This window comes from Myxocyprinus asiaticus, chromosome 25 (genome assembly GCF_019703515.2).
Source record: "Myxocyprinus asiaticus isolate MX2 ecotype Aquarium Trade chromosome 25, UBuf_Myxa_2, whole genome shotgun sequence".
Lineage (NCBI taxonomy): Eukaryota > Metazoa > Chordata > Actinopteri > Cypriniformes > Catostomidae > Myxocyprinus > Myxocyprinus asiaticus.
In genome coordinates, this window is record NC_059368.1 from 21,415,241 (window position 1) to 21,436,274 (window position 21,034).

The following is a 21,034-nucleotide window of genomic DNA, read 5'->3' on the forward strand; positions in this document are numbered from 1 at the left end:
CTCTTACTCAAGTAATTATTTATGTTAGCACTTTTACTTTTACTTGAGTAATTCTTTTTTTTAAAGTAATTGTACTTTTACTTGAGTACAGTTTTTGGCTACTCAACCCACCTCTTGCCATAACTCTGTGGAAGTGATCTGTCACTTGTGCTAAGGTTGATGCTTTAGCAAATACTGCACACTTTGCAAATGGCAGTGATTTGAAAACCAGCCAGTGAGCATTCAACTTCTGCCAACATACACAAGACTTTGTAGCCTTACTGCAACATCTGTATCACTTATTACTAGTGAAATTTGGAACTAATTTTACCTGTTCGCACATAATTACGTTTCATTATTTAATAAGAACCCGTGGGTGAATCATCTTATAATCTTTTGATACTCCTATAAAGGAATGATAGGAGAGGGACAAATGGTGTGGAATTCACATTCTGTGTTATTTCACCAATGCAAAGAATTAATCCTGTGCCTTTAGGCTATGAATTAGAGAACTGGAAAATCACAGGAGATTATTTGCATTAGAGGTTTGGTGGAGGGCTAGAGATAGACAATTTGATCAAAAATACAACTTCTGAACAACTTGAGACTGTGGCTGAGTTCAGAACTGCATACTACCATACTACTCATACTATTTCTGCCATAGACACATATGGCAGAATAAGTAAGAGTAGTATGGGTAGTATGCCATTCCGAACTCAGCCAGTGATCAATAAAATAGCACACACAGTTTCACTCCAAATTAACAACTAAACAGCTTTATCAGCAGTAGGAATATCTTCAGAAACAGATGTATAAAAGCGTTCTGTGAACAATCAGAATAGTCACATTTCATACTAAATGATTCTGAAAGTTCTCCTGCAAACACTTGAGAGTGCTATCACCACGGCAACATCATTCAGTGGTGGGATGAGTTTAAAGGACACCAGTAAAGAATTGGGAACAGCAGGTTTCTGGAACGCATGTTGGTTTTTAGCTACTGAACAAATTATTTGGATTTATAAGATATAGTGAAGATAACTGATACTGACGCTTGTAGAGTTAGTTAAAATATTTCTCTATTTTAATTTTAATTAGACAATTTTCATTTCTGTCCTTCCCGCACACACATTTCATAAATGAAGTGTCATGTCTTGTGTCTATTGAAGCAATCAGATCATGCAGTATCTGTCACACAATAGAATTGCGAGTACAAGATTATATATTCAAAATACAGTCCAGTGAATGAAATACTTAAGACTTACTTTCTAAGACTGATCTGAGCTCTATCTGTATCCCTTTATTCAACTCTCACTCATGACACAGAAGAAAGAATTAAGATTTTTGCTAGATCTGGAGGCTTATTTGAATAGTAAAAACAGACAGGTGGCCTAAACAATGTAAACACAAACAACACACACCTAAAGTTAGTCATTTTTAATTTTTTTGCACTGATGAATCTGTTGAATTCTGTGGAAAGGATTTAAACATGGTAAAATGTGTAAAACGGATCTGAGAGCACTAAAGGCAGCTGAAAGCATGATCACATCACATTTTATCATCATGAGATCATAATGAACATTTGCAATACAAAAACACAACAGTTTCATTCAAAAGCCAAAAACAAACAAAGAAATAAATAAGAGCCAGAGAGTTTACTTAAAATGTTAATAGCCATTAACACATTCAAATCTTCTGTGGCTTGCAATTTTATGCTGGAAAGGCGCTGGTGTGAAACCTAATATGAAACGTCAACATGTATTTCCCCACAAATTGATTTTTCAAATGCATTTGCTGCTTCTCGTCACATAGGATGATTCAAGTCAGGTCTTGGGGCTCAAACTGGAAATATTTATGGTGGCAGGGTAATTGCGAACGGCTTGACCTATCACTCTTAACACACAAATCAACATGCTGTAATGCTATTATCACAACCATATGATGAGCCCAAATGCCCTTGTGTCCAATTTTGCTGGTTAATTTTTCTAAGCACCTTTTATTGGGCAAGCTTTTAATAACATAATTTATTTAAAGATGCCTCATATTTCAATTATTTAATCTAAAGCTATCAGCTGTAATCTATCTCTTTCTAGTAGGTGAATTAAAGCTTTGTTTTTTTTTTTCTATCTATGGTTACTTAAAGGTAAAGAGTGTATACTCTGTGCCTCTAGAGCCACTAAGCAGAATTGCAACAATAAAGGCTGTTTTCAAATAGGTTTCCTAAACACACCCCTTGTATTTCATTGGTTGGTCAATCTCATAGTCCCAACCCAAACGCACGCCATTGGTTTGATAGTGCCACAAAGCCATCTTAGCTCACAAAGATTTATTTTACATAATCTTGGCTTGTTACATAGCTGTCTATAGGTAATTCCTGTCAGCAGGTTGACTGTACCCTGCAAAAGGGGGCACAGTAATCTATAGAGGAGATTAGAGTGCATGTTTATGCTGGACCTGGACTGCCACAGGTCTTGTGACTGATTAATTCTGCAATGTGGAGAAAAGTGGCAAACAACCTTCAGGTACTTTGTATTTCTACTTGTACACTTGCATGGATGAATGTTTGTTCAGTATCAAATCACACACATGACTCAGCTCACCTTAGCCAGATGAGAGTTTATCCATTTTGTAAAAGTTCTTTTCTGCACAGCCTCCTGCTCGTCTGAAGGAAAGACACACAAAACACATTCCTAATTAACAGGATCTCTGAACAAAATCATAAAATGGGCATGCAATATAGATCTTAAATAAAACATAAGACATTATGCTCGTTATTTACAGTAAACATTTTGATATTTCTGTATATTGTATACAGCAAACAATTTAAAATAGGATAAATGAGTTGTACTCCAGACAAAAGATTCTGTCTTATTAGAGCCCTGATTGTGGACTGTAGGGAGACAGTAATTTCCTTTTTCCTAGCTGTTATATCAGCAAGAGATGACAACTGACGCAGACACAGCATCTTTAATGAAACCACTGTCTGATGGATTACATTGAAGTCGGTCACTTGTCACACACCGTCTGTGTGCATGTGTGTGTTAGGACAAACTTGTTCATGCATAATGATAATATGTGCCTATATCTCATATGCTAAAAATTCTGTATTTTGTGAATTAATAGTTTGATTAATCCTGAATCAGAGTTTCAAATATTGATGAAAAGAGGATTGTGATAGATTGCAACAGAAATAAATTGCTGTTACATTAGTGTATTAAAGTTTCAGACTGTGTGTGTATGTGTGTGCCCAGCATCATGAGGACAGAGTGACTCTGAGCAAGAAACACAGATGCAAACTCACATAATAAACTATGTCCTCACACAGTATGCACCTATACAGTCATATACACACAAACTGTCCCAATTGCACCTACACTGTTATATCCATGGAGTCTGTGCCACTTTTTTTTCTAATTCCTAATGAAATCCCTTCTAAAAGAGCCACCATGTTTAATTAACACTTCATTGTCTGTCTCTCTTTCAGCTGCACACAGTCACACTCATACACCACCAGTGATGATGTTTACATTTTTAACATGTATGTGCAAGATACCCTTCAGACCCCGTTATTCCCAAAACAACATTGATCACACAGAATCTCAATATGTTGGTACCGAATGTTCCAGTACCCAGACACTGAACCTATTTTGCTGAGTTAGTGGCAACCGCAAAATCTGCATCAATTTAAATGTGTTTCCTGTGGAGCGACTGAGACCGGGGGCTCTGGTCTAGCGGTCGACCGATAGTGGATTTTGTTGATTCCGATAACTAAGTTGGGGGAAAAATTAATCGGCTGATGGTTTTGTGATGGGCAAATACATAGAGGCTACAAGAGTTTATTGTTCAACCCAAATCCCAGAAAAAGATTTGATTTGAAGATTTGATGCATAATGTGGGACTTTTAACTGTTAACAACCCCAAAACACACAAGAGACTCTTATTTTGAAATGACAGAGACTTGGCTTCATTACAGTGCTCTGTATTTAAAGGGATAGTTCACCCAAAAATGAAAATTCTCTCATCATTTACTCACCCTCATGCCATCCCAGATGTGTATGACTTTCTTTCCTCTGTAGTACACAAACAAAGATTTTTAGAAGAATATTTCAGCTCTGTAGGTCATTTTAATAAAAGTGAATGGTGGACCTTTTAAGCTCCAAAATGCAGATAAAGGCAACATTAAACTAACCCATTCGACTCCAGTAGTTTAATCCAAGTCTTCTTAAGTTATACAGTCGGTTGTGGGTGAGAACAGACCAAAATATAACTCCTTTTTCATTGAACATCATGCCATTGCAGTCTCTAAGCATGATCATGATTTCAAGCTCGATTACACTTCCTAGTGCTTGACGCATGAGCAGAGCACTAGATGGCACTATAGGAAGTGTATTCGAGCTTGAAATCACGATCGCCAAGGAGACTGCTGTCAAGATGTATAGTGAAAAAGGAGTTACATTTTGGTATGTTCTCCCCCAAAACCGACTGGATCACTTCAGAAGACACTGATTAAACCACTGGAGTCGTACTGATTATTTTAATGCTGATTTTATCTGCTTTTTGGAGCTTCAAAGGTCTGGCCACCATTCACTTGTATCGTATGGACCTACAGAGCTGAGATATTCTTCTAAAAATCTTCATTTGTGTTCTGCAGAAGAAAGAAAGTCCTACAGGTCTTAAATGGCATTAGTGTGAGTAAATAATGAAATAATTTTTGGGTGAACTAACCCTAACCCTTTAAGTATTTACCACTTTAAACTTTTTATAGCCTATATTTTCACCAGTTGGAGACCCGATGTACAGTATGTGCTGCTGGAGCAAGTTTCCATATAGTCCATATATCTATTCAAGACAACAAAATCTGCATTCAAGTGCAGATAAAACTATGGATGAATATTGTCAAAGATGTCTCCATGTGACTGTTTTTATTTTATCTCTATAAGCCGCTGTTATACTGTAAAACCAAGCCGCTCAGACTGTAGAATCCTCCAGTTCTGCACACACAGGGAACATGGAGAAATAAAAATTTTTTAATAAAATAAATACTATTGCCAACTATTGGTATAGATTTTTGCCGATAACCAATAGTTCCAGAAAATAACTATTGACGCCGATTAATCTGTAAAACCAATATATCAGTCTACCTGTATTCTGGTCTGATGGAAACCAAGAAGTAATCGCATTCACATATTCAGAGGTTGCATTTTCCTTCTAAGATTAAATTTTTACTCCACTGCTGGTTAAGTTTAGGTTTGGTGTTTGGGTTAGGGCGTACAGTACGCTTAATAAAATATGTTTGCCTTTATAACATAATTTAGAATTAAAAACAACTCGCTTTTGGCACCTATCTGTGGACATTTCACCCGGAAACTGGAGCTCATATGTTCACAACACTTCCAGTTTCGGCCAATGGGGGCAGTGGTTCGAATTTTGGTAAGCACACAAAAAAAAGTTAACACACATATAAACTTAAATAAGTACAGATAATAAAAGTGCCAAAGATGCAGATCTGCCACAAAGAATTGCTCATGTGAAATCTACTTCACCATTTCAGGGCATAACAGATATTCAAGGGGATACATTTTCATAATCGATTATGCCAATTTCTTACCACGCAGGTGCCGAGAAACACCAGGCACTAAGTTGAGGGATGTGCCAGTCTTCTTCTTGGCAGCTACATCCTCCCACCGTCTTGCCACCTTGCCCTTGACTTCCATTCCAATAAAGTCCATGAAGAGGACATCCACATGTGATGGTAAGAGGTGTTGCTCAGGGTAAACTACCCTTGCCCTCTCCTCTTGTGGTGACTTCTTGTTTTCTCTTTCTCCCCTTTGATCTCTCTACAGGTAAGGAGTCCTCCCAGGACTGATCTGTTGCTTGTTGCTACAGAAGACCTTCAGTTGCTTTCTTTTTGGGGTTCCCTACTTTATTCTAGCCATCCAACATAAGTAACTACACTGGAGATTTTGAGTTCAGTCACCCATATTCTTCCTATAATGTCTGCTCTAATGGAGAAGGTGTGTGGGAATGTCTGCATGTGTGTAACGCCAGTCTCAGCATCTCTCTCTCATTCAGTACAACTGCAGGAACAATCCATTCCCCTTGTGCCACCAGCCAATCGGTTAGTGTGGGAATGTGTGATGTCATCACAGATCTGAGCGTATAAATGGGAGGGGGAGTGGTGTGTGCATGCATGTTAATGTGTATGTGTTACAAGTCACATAGCCAGCACGCACTCTTCAAAGACCAAACCAGACAGGACGTGTTCTGAACTGAAATTCCTAAAGATCAGATGAATTCTCCACCTCTTTCCCCTCCCACAAAATATACTGGATTCAGGGGTTTTAGGGAAAGCCGCTGGGCTGAGCTGCTTAACTTTGCCTGAAAACATTGCTTGATCTACTTTACAGCTCCCAAAGGCTTTATAAACCTCCTTCAACAGTCTAACAAAACAAATAGCCCTTTACAACTAGATGCGTGAAATGCAATGTGGGCTTTTTGTCCCAGAGCTATAAACAAACAGGCTGTAACACTGGTTTACTATATATAAAAATACTATTACAGAATAAAATACAATTTACACTTCTCCACTGGAGAAAAGGAATTTAACCACACACTATTTTTGCAGATTTTGAAAATGAAGATATGAGAAAATTAAAAGCCTGGGGAGAATGATTATCTCTAAAATTATGATAGTTTCATTAATCATGGGTGTAATTTTCTCCTTTATTCGTCTCCTCCCAAAAGGTTTTTAAATGATGACATTCATTAATATCAAATGGCTCCTGTCATATGCTATCAGTTTCCTGTTATCTTCAATTCCCTTCTCAAGCCTGGAATGTCTTCTGCTAAAGCTTTAATGAAAATCTCTCTTTGACAGGTGTGTGCATGCATGTATGTATGTATGTATTGTCTGTATGTATGCATGTGTGATTGTAAGAGAAAGAGATGGAGAGAGTTTCTGAGTATAGGTCTTTGTGTGAATGTGGCAGAATTCAGTGATGAACAATGATGGCTTGAAAAGCTATGCAAAGAAATAATACATATTATTGATATTTAAAACAATGATATTTATGGTGGCTAATGTTTTCGACTGACAGATAAGTGACAGCAGTAGTGGTTAGCCATCAATGCTTTGGTATGAAAGTGTCTAGTCTCTGTCCATGGTCCTGAACCGAGGTCATCTTTCTGAGTAGTACATTGAGCAAATCATTGTAACACCATCACTCTGAGGCCCTCAAAACAAAAGCAATATAGAGGCATTGAGAAACCTGTGAATGACCTATTTTTTATCATGCAAAACTTACAACAGAATATAACATATATTTAGCTATTTTTATAGTCTATAGAGCCTAAGTATTTGTATTTATTTGTAAATACATATATGGGAGCTGCTTTAGTGTAGAGAACAATGAGAAAGAGATGGAAAAAAGAGATAGCATTTTGGAAAAGCACAAATTCTAATTTCATTCAACAGGGGATTTTGTGTTACTAAAAGAAGAACCTTGTGTAAAGGCTGAGGGCTATTCTAGCCTAGGGATCCAAACAGATGCTGGGTTACCTGATCCCTGAGGCTATCCAACTAACCCCATGGGCTTCCCTTTTGTAATGCTCTATTAAAGCCAGTGTTCGCCAGTTGCAAAAGGTCTACAAAGAACAAAGAAATAAAGAAAGAAAGAAAGAATGAAAAAGAAAGAGAAAAGAAAATTTCACCACAAAGTACAGTGCATCACCTAGTGGTATGCTCAGGAACTCAACTGACTAGAAAAGCCATTAAGCTGAAATATAAATCTACAATACCATTAGATATAAAGACAGATATTTATGGAAGTGTGAGTTTCTAGACAAGCTTTCTCAGTTGAAAGTGCAGCCTCACTGCCAAGATCCACAAACATACATTCTTGGGATTTATATACGTTGCACACTTGCTGTACCTGGTGATTTCCCATGGGAATACTTTTTATTTGACGATCCAACAATTACAACCAAAAACAAGTGCCCCAAGCTGAGAAGACTCCCTCTCTACTTCACAAACACACAGGATTTTAAAATATAGGCTATACTTGTGCAGACCTCCTTTTGACTTCTATTGTTCTTAAATTAAGCTTTTTATAACCATCACAAACAAACCTTAGCCTCCCTTTTACCCTAAACCACTGGCATTTAGGCTTGAAATAAAACATTATTTAGTCCCTTTATGAAGCGAATACCATCCTCAAATATATATATATATATATATATATATATATTTATTTTTCTTTTTTTTTTCTGATTACCCTGTCAGAAATATGTCCCTCACAAGTCTAGTGAAACAAGATGTGCACACACACACACACACACACACACACACACACACACATGTTGGTGTTGGTGCGGCTATCCTTATGAGGCCTCTATATAGACATAATGATTTTTGTACTGTACTAACTATAGATTCTATCCCCTAACTCTAACCCTACCCCTAAACCTAACCCTCACAAAAAACTTTCTGTATTTTTACATTTTCAAAAAAACAAAACATTTATAGCATAATACCCTTGTAATTACCAGTTTGTAACCTAAAAAAATGTCCTCGTAAACCCCCCAACCCCCCCCCCCCCCCCCCCCAAACACACACACACACACACTTTTTCATCATTGCTCAATTTTGTCCATCACTATAGCAACAATTCTTTCTACACATAAGGGCATTATTTATAAGTGCGGCTATTAGCACTTCACCCTTGCAGATAATGGAAGTCTTAGTGAGCTTGAGAGTGTATCCCCACCCATGCTTTTCTGCTCAAACATGTGAACCCATGGCCGCCGCCGCCACCAGTATTGCCAGTATTGCCCGGCAATACTACTTTTTTCCATTATTTCGGCTTCATTAACCTGTATTTTTAGCTCTGGTAGTTCAAAATAGAATCCACATATGTGATCCAGTCCTGATTTACCTTTCAAGTTGTGATTGGAATCGTTGTGATTGGTCAAAATCAATTGGCTGCCCTGCTGCTTAACTGAATGTGCGTTTCAGAGAGGCCGTATTTCCCGCCCAGAGAAGATGAGAAGCATGAACAACGAATGTGAGAGGATAAAATAGCTATCTGTAATACACATTGATTATTTGTTTATAGCATCTTATAGATTTAGACTTTTACCATTTAATTTTTAACGTTATATTATTCTAAAAGGCTAACATTTAACCGTACATGATGTGTATAGCATGGCTGAGTTTAGTAGCCAACCAATTCACATTTAACTTGATAACCAGCAAAAAGGTATCAGGAGTAATAAAACAAAATTTGGATTGTCATATTTAGTGTTATGTAAATTGCTTGTATGTTTAATTTGGCTTTTGATTAACTTTTGAGCTTTTTTCTTTGCACAAGTGGATAATGCTAGCTAGCTAGGTTTTTGTGAGCCATTTACAAAGCTACCATGAAGCGCACACATGCAGCTCAAAAGAGCATAGTTTATTTCTTCAAAAGATTTGTCAAGGGATGTGGGAGGCTAAAAGATAATGTGAAGAAACAATTTTAAGTGACTTGAGGTTGGCGATATACCGATTATTTCGATATACGGACAGAAATGTGTCAACCACAAGACGTTTATCCTTGCTATCGCAGTGATGCAAAGTGCCGCCGTTTGGTAGGAAATGTTCATTTGTAGCCATCGTTAGTTGGTTGAGTGTTATTTTTCATTTAAATGTGCACTTTTCTTGACATAAAGCACGGAGAGAGTGGAGACACCTAAAGATGCTTAAAATGAAAACTGACTGAAATTTAAAAATGAAAGCATACATTGATAGTATTTTATTCAGGAATATTTACATTTGTTTTGTAAATATTGAAACAAAGAGCTTGCAAACTAATTATTAAAAACAATATGTCCTTTCATTGGACATAGTGGATATGGAACCATTACTCTGGACATTGTTTTAAATCAAAAAGGGACTTGATTCTTTCAGAAGTTTAATCACTTTCTATAAAAAATTTATATATCATGATATATGGTTAACCAAAAGTGTTAAGAATATCACAGTACAATATTTGCTTATATCGCCCACCCCTAAAAGTGACAATTACAAACATCAAACTTAATGAGTGCAGTACGATGTCAGGTCCAAATGAGTAAGTGGTGTTTTTGTAAACAGATATGAGCAGCAAAAGGAGACAGCCGGTACCTCATCACCCAGCAGTGAGAGTTTGAACAGGTGAGTAAATAGTTTAGTAAGTTAGATGAAGAAAATGTCCAAAACAAGTAAGTTAAGTGAAGATTAGAATTATTAAACTTAAAAAACACCTTAAACAAAATGCAGCAGACAGTGAAAATATTTCACTTTTATGATCCCCTCAAAAAGAGGTAATGGTAATTTAACCGTTCAATTACCTATATTAATATATGATTTTATGTTGCTTGCTAAAAAACAAAAACAAAAAAAGTGTCAAAATTTGGCAATACTACTTTGTGGCACATGATGGCACTCCTGTGTGAACCTTTCAAATGTGAATAATTCTGCTCCGGCACCAATCCCTGATTCTGCCAAATTAGCATTACTAATTATAGTCCAAAGCCACAAATTATTTTATGAATAACTCAAGATGATTACTACAATAAGAACTTCCTCCCATGGTTTCCGATGATTGGAACGTTTATCGGGACAGATGCTCTCACAATACATCTCGAATTTGCAAGTTTCTCTAGATATATTTTACCAAATAAATGGGAAATATTAAAAGGAAGAGAGAATGAAAGATTTATGAAAATCCAACTGAGCTGGACAGTCGAGTTTAATTAATTCTTAGCTAGCTTAGTTTATTTGGGTTTATTTATTTGTTTGATTTTACATTTATTTAAATATAGATTTTTTTTTTTATAAATGTTCTCCAGTTAATATTTATTTGGCAGAGCAACTTGAAGGATGGACGGAAGGACAAACGGTCAGACAGACAGACAGACAGAAAGAAGCAGGCTATGATATAGCGGTTTTGTGACAACTAGCTCACAACAGATGGAAATCATGACCTCCCATTGGTTTGAGTAATGAAATGATGTGGTCAGTGTCAGGGCAGAAGTAGGTCAGACAAACTAAGCTTTTCATCCACTTTGAGAATTTCTGAACCATGCCCACAAATATTGCCTACATTAGTGTTTCTCAACTGGTGGGTCACAGGTCTATTCTGTCTGAATGATGTTTGAAATTAGGAAATAAACTGGAAAATAAATATAATAGACTCATCAACTTTTAAAAGGGGGCAGAGAAAACTTCTGGTACAACACAAATAATGGCACTTGATACATGCCCTTATACTTGAAAACCATGAGCAAAACTATGCGAGATAAAAGAAAACCCAACCCAGGCTACTTAAAGGTTTTTTTCTATGGTGGGTCGCCACTTGATGTCCAATGTAAAATCTGGGTCACGAAGCAAAACCAGTTGAGAACCACTGGCCTACATCATGTGGAAGAATCACTCAGACACAAAACAGTAAAATCTCTCGTACAAGGATAACATACAGTAATGCTAAGAAATTAGACACACGGACCATTTATTAAGCATACTGGCTCTGGATTTGCATACTCAGGTTATCGAAAGACCCCACATTCTGTCTTGATGAAGCAATCAAAGGTGGAATCACAGGCTGGCTCAACCACAAATCAGGCAACAATGCTGATTATATCTACTTTATAAGGTGAAAAAGGTACCCCACTGACCTTCAGTATTTACCCAAGGTTGCTAGAGGCAAGGTGTCATATTGGCTTTTACTGACCAGTTTGATTGTTTGAATGACCAGTTCATTTGTGATATAGGCTGAGTAAAAAAAAAAAGAAGGTCAACCTGCTTCTGAAAGATAAGACAGAATGTATTATGAGGAGTCTTACTCTATCTGAAGGGCATTGTAAGTGTCATGGGTGTTTCTAGTGACTAAAAGAGAACTTAAACACAATCCAGCTATCTATTTAATCAGTTTAATCTGTGTGTGTGTGTGTGTGTGTGTGTGTGTGTGCGCGCGCGCGCGCGCGTGTACGTGTGTGTGTGTCGGTCGGTCTGACTGACAATGCATTACAATGCAATAGGTCTTTTCAAACATCCTATTGGCTTGGTGTTATGGATAGGATTTTCATTAAAAAAAGAGACTGCTGATTTTTACCACATTACTCCAAAGAATAGTCTTAAAAAGGAAAATAAACATTTGAATAAAGTTTCAGTTCCAAAAACAGCTTTTAGGAAAAAATATTTTGTTCGTCCTCCTAAAGAAACGTTGCCTGTATAAACACACCCTGATCTCCCCTTTTCTCCTTAGACGGCATAAAAGCTGAACAGAAATGACTTCATCAGGTCATCTCACTGGCAGCAAAATAAAACAATACATCAAAATAAGACAATCTGCGATTCACTTTATCTAGTTCTCCTACAGATGTTAATTCACACTTGACCTTAAAATAAGGGTCCAGTAAGGCTGTTTCTTTGATTTAGCAGTGATTATCACCATGGGCTCATGTCTAAAGCACCAGTATTGTGTGACTGACTCCCGAGTGATCTTGATACTTTACTCTGACTGGCAGCTGAGAGAAGATTATAATCTCATTGGTAACAACAGCTTCCTGTGAGAGGCCTGTGTTAGACCAAAAGCGTGAAAACCTCTACACACAGTGACCACTTTATAAGGTACATCTGTACACCTACATATTCATCCAAATCTAATCATCTAATCAATTATCTAATCAGCCAATTGTGTGGCAGCAGTGCAATGCATAAAATCATGCAGATCTGGGTCTGGATGGACACGCATTGTTGATGGGAGCACAATGGAGAATGGCCAGACTGGTTCGAGCTGACAGAAAGGCTACGGTAACTCAGATAACCACTATGTACATGAAGCTTCCTGAAGCAATGGGGCTTTAAATACAAATGTATTGAAAATGGGTTCGTTACTCAAAGCTTCTGAACACAGTTTAATAAACTGCCATCTGGTGGTCCAAAAATTATGCACACCTAGTACCTCTGTGGCTAATGTTTTTTTGGTTTTGAGCAATAAAAATTATCAACCCTTTACAGCATGTCGTTTTAGTATTTTGTTCACTTTTTTCATGTTTATAAATAACGCAGTAATTCAAGGCTCAATTTTTTATTTTAAAGACCCCCCTCCAGTGAAAATCATTTTTTTTACCTTGTTTACATGACCATATGGTGTTTTTTATATGCTAGAAGACATACCATGAGTGAAATCAGCAGTCAATGCCATGGCTGAGCATTTTTGCATTGGAACTGCAGTGTACCAAAGACCGTCTCAAAAACACGGATTCAGACAGCCAGGGTTTCATACGTCACAAACCTAAGGAACCAGTCCCGTCAATTTAAGGGGTGGGGCTTTCCATATCAATAGCATATGCTATGGCGAAGCAAGGGGTATCAGGAGAAGCCAGGTGTAGCTACGCATCGGTATTTTGCAAGACAGGTTATGTTTTCGGATGCAAAGTTGTGAAAGGACAAATGGTGAGCCTTCATGTAGTACCAAAGGATCTTAAAATCTGAGATAAATGGGTGCGGTTTATTTGGAAAAATTGTAAAGTCCCAGCAAAACATCCAGAGAAAACTCTGGTTTGCAGTAGTAATTTTCCAGAGAACTGTTTTGAAAATGTTACCCAAAAACAGATGAGTTTTGCCACTAAACTTATATTGAAGCCCAACACATTTCCATCAGTTTATCCTGGAGACACAGCGAGCCTGAACTGCAGGCGGATCTATGAATTTGCATATTCATAGATCCACGCATAATAAATGAGGCAAAGGTGTAGAGTTATATCTAAGCCATCTTAAGGCATGAAGGGATTATTTTCATGGAAAAAAAAACCTTTTAAATATGTAATTTTGATTAACAAAGATGAGTTTTTAGGGGTTAAACCAGTGATTGGAGAGGGACTTTAAAATGTAAAAACACAGCATATGAGATTATAAATTAATAATTAAACATGAATGAAAATAAATAACTGAACATGTAGATTAGGAAAAATATGATTGTGGGCTGGGCAGTGTGCTTATGCGACTGTATTAGGTTCGAACTTGTATCGGAATTTGTGCTTCTTTTTAACCAGATACCAAAGCAGTAACCTGGTTTTCAGCCGAATGAAGCTTCGGAACGTGGTTTTGGCAAAAACTAATCAAGCTACGATACAGTGCTTTAATGTGGAATGCGTTGTTTTTTTGACAAGCTTCGAAGCTTCGGTGTCGAACGTCACATCACTAATGGGCTACAACAGCAGAAGACCACGTCAGGTTCCACTTCTGTCAGCCAAGAATAGAAAGCTGCAGCTGCAGTTGGCAGAGGCTCACCAAAACTGGACAGTTAAAGACTTGAAAAACATAGCCTAGTCTGATGAATCTTGATTTCTGCTGAGGCACACAGATGATGGGCCCACTACAGCCTCGGCTTTCTGTTCTTGGCTGACAGAAGTGGAACCCGACGTGGTCTTCTGCTGTTGTAGCCCATCCGCCTCGAGGTTCGACGTGTTGTGCATTCTGAGATGCTATTCTGCTCTCTACAATTGTACAGAGGGGTCATCCGAGTTACTGTAGCCTCTCTGTCAGCTCAAACCAGTCTGGCCATTCTCCGTTAACTTCTCTCATCAACAAGGCGTTTCCATCCACAGAACTGCCGCTTTTACTTGTGATATGTGTAACAGTCATTGTTGTTGAAGTGCCTCTAGTGTTAATTTCACTAAGATTCTGCTGCGAAGCGCACAATGAGCAATGTAAAAAAGAAAAAAATTGCATCCTGTAGGTATAGTAATGTGATACTATGAGGCCAAGTTAAAAAGGCCACACTTTTGTAGCATTTAATATAATAATTGAAATGTTAGTCCATGTTTCTTTCATCAAAAACAGTACGATATTAGTACACGTAACCAGCCTTGCTGATATTCAGTACAAAGGACCCCTTGATTATGTGATATTGCTTTTCTACAACAGTTCAATAAACAAGTTAATGTTGGGTATGGTACATTTTAGACACAATATGGCCAGTTATTTTTTTTATTTTTGTGTATGTGATGTAAAATCCTAATATTGTCATCTATGCTAGTAATGTTTTATGTCTTGTGTATGGTAACTGTAATATTGTGTATGTGTAATAAAATTACGCATCCAAGTGCTGTTATACTAAATATCATTACCCTTGAAACACTACATGTCCAATCAGATTAGAGGACTGAAACTGTTGTATAACAGTAAATTAATCACACATTATCTTATAGCACACTGCAACCATTTTCATCTTTGCTGACCTGCAGCACCTTGTTTTGTGTGTGCATCTCTATCGTATTACATATTTGTGCAGCTCACAGCTGAAACTGACTGCTGAGTCTGTGTGGTGGAATGGAGAGAGATGAGGAAGTCATTGTAAAATATCTGAGACACCACATTGACGAAGGAGGACCACATCCACAGGAGCTCACAACTCCACAGCGTTCAAGGTGACCGTCTGTGATCAAGCTGGTCAGTAGAGAATGGGCCAGTCTCTGCCATATCTGGCACATCATTACACAGCCATTGTGACAGAATGCCAGAACTGACCCATTTCTCTCTCTCCCCTGCTCTGTTGCCATCTCTGTGGCATTGTGCCAGTTTTGGTGTAAGTGGTCTTAATGAGAGAGAGCTTGAGCACAAGGAATGACCTCTATGTGCCTCTGTTTCTTTCTACAGTATGTTTCTATGTGTATGTTGTGAAAGCACAAGTATAATCTGTCAAATAAAATGCACACCTGACAAATTTAAACCAGTCCCACTTTATATTAGGTGTCTTTAACATGTCACTAACATGGATTTTTTTTCTGTGGAACACAATAGGTGATATATTGCAACATTTCCTGCACTTCTGAAAACAACAAAAGTGCATGATGATCACTGGCTACCAAGGCCAGTTATAATTTTGCTTGGCTTATTAAAATTGTATATGCTGATATTTAAACCTACACTGTAAAAAAAAATCCTGTTGTTTTTACAAAAAAAATAAAAAATAAATAAAATAAAAAAAACCTGGTAGCTGTAGTTGCCAGAATAATTATGTAAAAAATACAGTAAAAATGTAAACAACTTTACAGAACAACCTGTAAATTTTACAGTTTAAAACGGTTGTGATTTACATGACCACGATGGCACTGTAAAGAAAATTATGTTACATTTATAGTAAAAAAAACCAAAAATGTCATAAACTTGATATTAACCTTCTGAAACTGTAAAAATCTGCTTTTTACTTTGTAAGGTATTTTTAATCAGCATAAAAATTACAGAAGAGCACATGATGACATGAAGTTCACCAATAGTGGCTCTTCCAGGAACAATGACAGTGCTCAGTGTCACTCACACAAACACTAAACACCATCAGGGTAACACATGTGAAATTTAAATAATGCAGTAAACATTAACTAAACTACATTAAATATAAAACAGAACACCCCAATGTACGTAACTGATATTAAAAATAAGAAAAAGCATAACTATTCCCATAAAATATAATGAAATATGATGGGTCTTGCAGGGAATTGTGGGAACGCCCGATTACTGTTTTTCACTGTAATTTTTAAAATAATTTACAGTAGAAGTACATGTACTCTCTTGTTAAACATAGTGTACATTTTTACCATTAATTATACAGGAAAATCATACTTTTTACATCTAAAAAAAATTTCATTTTTACAACATTTTATAGTAAAAACTACTGTATTGTCTTTTAAAATATATTAAAAAATGTTACTGTATATTTTACAGTTAATATTCGTTAATCAATTTTTTTTTCTGTAGCATTTTTACAGTCTTTTACCATTAAAATTACAGACATTTTTTACAGTGTAGATCCTCTCGCATGCTAAACAACTAATTTATCACTACACTATCAATTCATAACCATAACCTAAATTATTATTTATAATTTTTCTTATGAATTATTAGCATAGGTAGTTATGTTGCATGTATTAGCAAACAATAATTATTTCTTATGAATTATTAGCATAGATAGTTACGTTTTTTTTTTTGTAATGTCTTCTCTTGACTAGGGCACCAAGTGTGCCAGGACTACCACTGGAGCTCCTAATAAAACAGGTGCAGGATTACACAAACATGCACACACAAAAGAAATAATTGCAGTGCACCTGAATACAAAAGCAGAAGAGTGGATGGACTTTGGGTGTGACTTTTGCATGAATCAGACAGAATATTAGCAAACAAAGACACTTAAATCACTCACACAGAGAAGAACAAGAAAGTCACACAAGCACATACTCATACCAAAAGCAGAGGGAGGGAAAGTAGCGAGGAGTGAGACACATTCCCGAGGTGTTCGTGTGGCTCATTTGTGTGGAAATTTCCCAGCCCACCAGACTGTAGGTGGAGAAGTGATCTCATGACCGCTTCCACAAATGACCACTGAAAAACACTGAAATGTAGAAAATATGCAGAGAAGAGGCAATTCTGTCTAGATAATGAGAGATAATAAATAGCAAAATTCCTAAACATATGGAAAGATTTTTAGCCTGGGAGGGCTTCAAACCAGACTTGCCGTTTCAGCCATATGGTGCCACTAATTGCAGTTTTTTTTTAACAACCTGCCACTGATTGGATGTGAGGTACCCAAAACGAGGACAAAGGAGGAACCCAGGGCATAGAGATTATTCGTGCCTGTTTGTTGCTGGGTTTCCATCCAAAATGTTTTGCATTTTTAAAGTGCATTTCTAAAAATTCGACTTAAGGAAATACGAATTGTTACACGTTTCCATCCACTACATAATGTGCATTATCATGAGGGAGCCGCCTCGTCATGTTGGAGCAGCTGAATGACCTCTCCCTGCTTTGGGGACAGTTTTATTTGCAAGATTGGAGCAAGAATCTCATTTTATTAAATGCATCCACGAGACACCGCAGCATAAGTGCAATATCTGATATAATGTGGGCTAAAATAGCTGCGATGCCCACACACCGCCAGTCTCCTTATACCTGGGAGTGCCCACTCTCAAAACTGTTCTGGCGGATTGTGAGGACTCACTTTATCGACCAGCTGTGGGTTAAACCCTTCAGAATGACAAGCGCTATGTTCAAATAATTGTGTGCCAAGGTCAGACCTTTCGGTGGGCTAGTCACATCAAGCTATCGCACACTCATAATACATGCACAAATGGTCCAAACACATCATCGTTTTGCGAACAAACCGTTTCAATCACCTTCAGTATGCACAATATTATATGCGCATTTGAACTAATGGAAAACTCTAGAAAACCCACATCTTCCTAGCGCATAAAATTTTAAGCGAATTTAGAAAGCTTATTCGCACATCAATCGTTTACATTCAGGATTTCTTATGCGCAATTTCAAAATGCGCATAAAAATAGTTGGATGGAAACCCACCTACTATTACATATGAGGGTATTTGAATGTAAACAGATGCAAATGTCTAATGTCTAATGATTTATGATATGTATAACATAAATACATTTTCATTTGACAAGACTTTACAATATGGTTCTATATTTTAACATAAGTTAATGCAATAGGTATCATGAAATAACAACGATTAATCTTTTTTCTTTACAGAATTTAATCTTGGTTAACGTTAATATATAATTACGAACATATTAACTAATGTTAAAGTATATGACTTTTAATGTTAAAAATTGATAAGCACATGTAGAAATTAACATTAATCAAGATTAATAAATGCTTAAAAAATACTGTTCATTGTACGTTCATGTCAATTATTATGTATACCAATGTTACACAACCTTACTGTAAGGTATTACTATTAATTAATATATAAATTAACTGAATAGGTTTGTCATTTTTATTTTCTGCTACATTAGAAGTACATCCTGATTTAACTAAATGCACTGGATGCCAGTTTCTTGATAAGAATGAATAAAAATAAACAGGATTTAACAGGATCTGTTAGAGAGCTGAGGAAGAATATATGTTTATATGTTTGTGTGTGCGCGCGTGTGTGTGTAAGCGCCTGCGTTCAGAGTCTGCCGGCTCTCCCATTACAAAAACAGAAGAGACAGGTGCTCATTAGCAAGACTTCCTCTCTTTTTCAGCAATAAACAGGCAATTTAAATGATGGCTTAAATGTTTTGATTGCAGTGAATATTGCCGCTGATGAGTACTTTGTTTAGGGCAGGAAGGGAAGCTCTCAGTGTCACACTTGCACACACAGAAATGGTAATCTAATCTGATCAAAGCAGGGCATCCAATTGGTCTGATAAGCAACTCTAATCTGCTCTCGCAGGAGGAGACAAAGAATTCAGCTCAATGAAGAAGGAACATTGAGTAGAATAAATTCAAATTTGTGTTGAATGTTACATTGATGTACATACATATGACATACTGTAGATATGGGCAGGATGCAATAAAAGTACAGTATGCCTTAGATTTGATTTCAAGGATGAAAAGTGTATTTTATTATATGATTCCTAGTTAAATATGAATAAATGACTTCTTATGGTGTATAAAGCACACAAACACCTTAAGAAGTATCATTATTTGTAAGTTAGACAATCAATCGTCATACTCGAAACTATTTTTTTGACAATTAATTGTCAGCCGAATTTCATAATCATGGCAGCCCTACTTATGACTTCCTCTCTTCAGCAGAACACAAAATAAGTTATTTATAGCAGAATGTCCAAGCCGCTCTTTTCCATAAAATGAAAGTAAATGACGATCACGGCTGTCAAGCCAGATTTTAAGTGAATATTTTAGATTTGTATAGTAAATTGTAGCAGCTAATCATAGAGGTTTGTGAAATTATGTAAATGTACAATTAAAGTAATTCTGGGGCACTTTAAATATAACTCAGCACACGTTAGCACATTGAATAGAACTCCAAGCACATCTGTCACTCAGGCACCAGATAGATAGATAGAATGTGTGTGTATCAAGCACAGAACCGCTTTAAAACTACTGAAAAGACACTTGTAATACACTGACCCCATTTACATGTATTTAAGAAAGCACTTCATCCAGACAAAACAGCAGGCAGCACGGCAGACTATATATTTAATTAAATCACAGCCCTCACAGTTTGATAATCGCAGTGGGTCATTTAGCAATTTAGATTTTATTTTGAATAATCTTTCAGCCCTAGAAGAAAGAACATCATATGGGTTTGGACATACTGTGAGTAAATGATGACAGACTTTTCAGTTTTGGGTAAACTATTTCTTTAAAATACATGAAGTGTATATGTTTGACAGTATCCTTTGTTGTTGTGACCTGAAGCATTGCTCTGGATACTTTAGAGAGTTGATAGATTTATTTTTCTTTAACATTTTGCTTGTTATAAGTAGTATCAAGATATAACAGCTGAATAAAATACATAGTATAACATGATTCATCCCCCCACAAGCATCTCTACACACCATCAATCTGGCCTGACACTCACAGTGCTCTACATTTGGTTTCTAAGGCGACCTAATCCCAAGCCTCCAGCATGTTACCTACAGAACATAGTGTTGTGCGCGTGCAACAGTTTTAACAGCAAGAGATAATCACAGTCCTACCTATAGTAGGTAAAGTAAAAATGAGATAAATTTACTTGAGAAGCAAATTTGGGTAGGATAATAAGACTTGTTTTCAGTGAATGCATCTTGAATTTATTTGAGCTTATTTTCTTAGACCACTGGTTAACGTTTTTGGTCTGGTTTTAAGCATAAACAATGAACATCACTAAATTTTGTCATATTTATAGATAAAACAAAAGAAAAAAACAACAATATGCCAGTAGGTTAAGAAACAATAACTAAATTCTTACTAATTCTAACTCAAAAGGTAATATTCTAATATATTTCAATATATCTTTTTAGGATGTCTAGACACAGTTGAAGTCAGAAGTTTACACACACTTAGGTTGAAGTCATTAAAACTCATTTTTAACCACTCCACATATTTCATATTAGCAAACTATAGTTTTGGCAAGTTGTTTAAGACATCTACTTTGTGCATGACACAAGTAATTTTTCCAACAATTGTTTACAGACAGATTGTTTCACTTTTAATTGACTATATCACAATTCCAGTGGGTCAGACATTTACAAA

At 36.6% G+C, this 21,034-nt stretch overlaps 1 protein-coding gene across 1 annotated transcript in view; it reads right to left on the reverse strand.

The window, feature by feature from the left end:
• Positions 1-5,690, reverse strand: part of syne1a (spectrin repeat containing, nuclear envelope 1a) — a 193,871-nt gene extending 188,181 nt beyond the window's left edge. Inside the window, exons 1-2 of the mRNA XM_051654915.1 lie at positions 5,585-5,690; positions 2,577-2,638 (exon numbers count right to left, since the gene is read on the reverse strand). Of these exons, the coding sequence (XP_051510875.1) occupies positions 2,577-2,638; positions 5,585-5,690 (168 nt within the window). The remainder of the gene's footprint in view (positions 1-2,576; positions 2,639-5,584) is intronic.
• Positions 5,691-21,034: the final 15,344 nt, after the last annotated feature.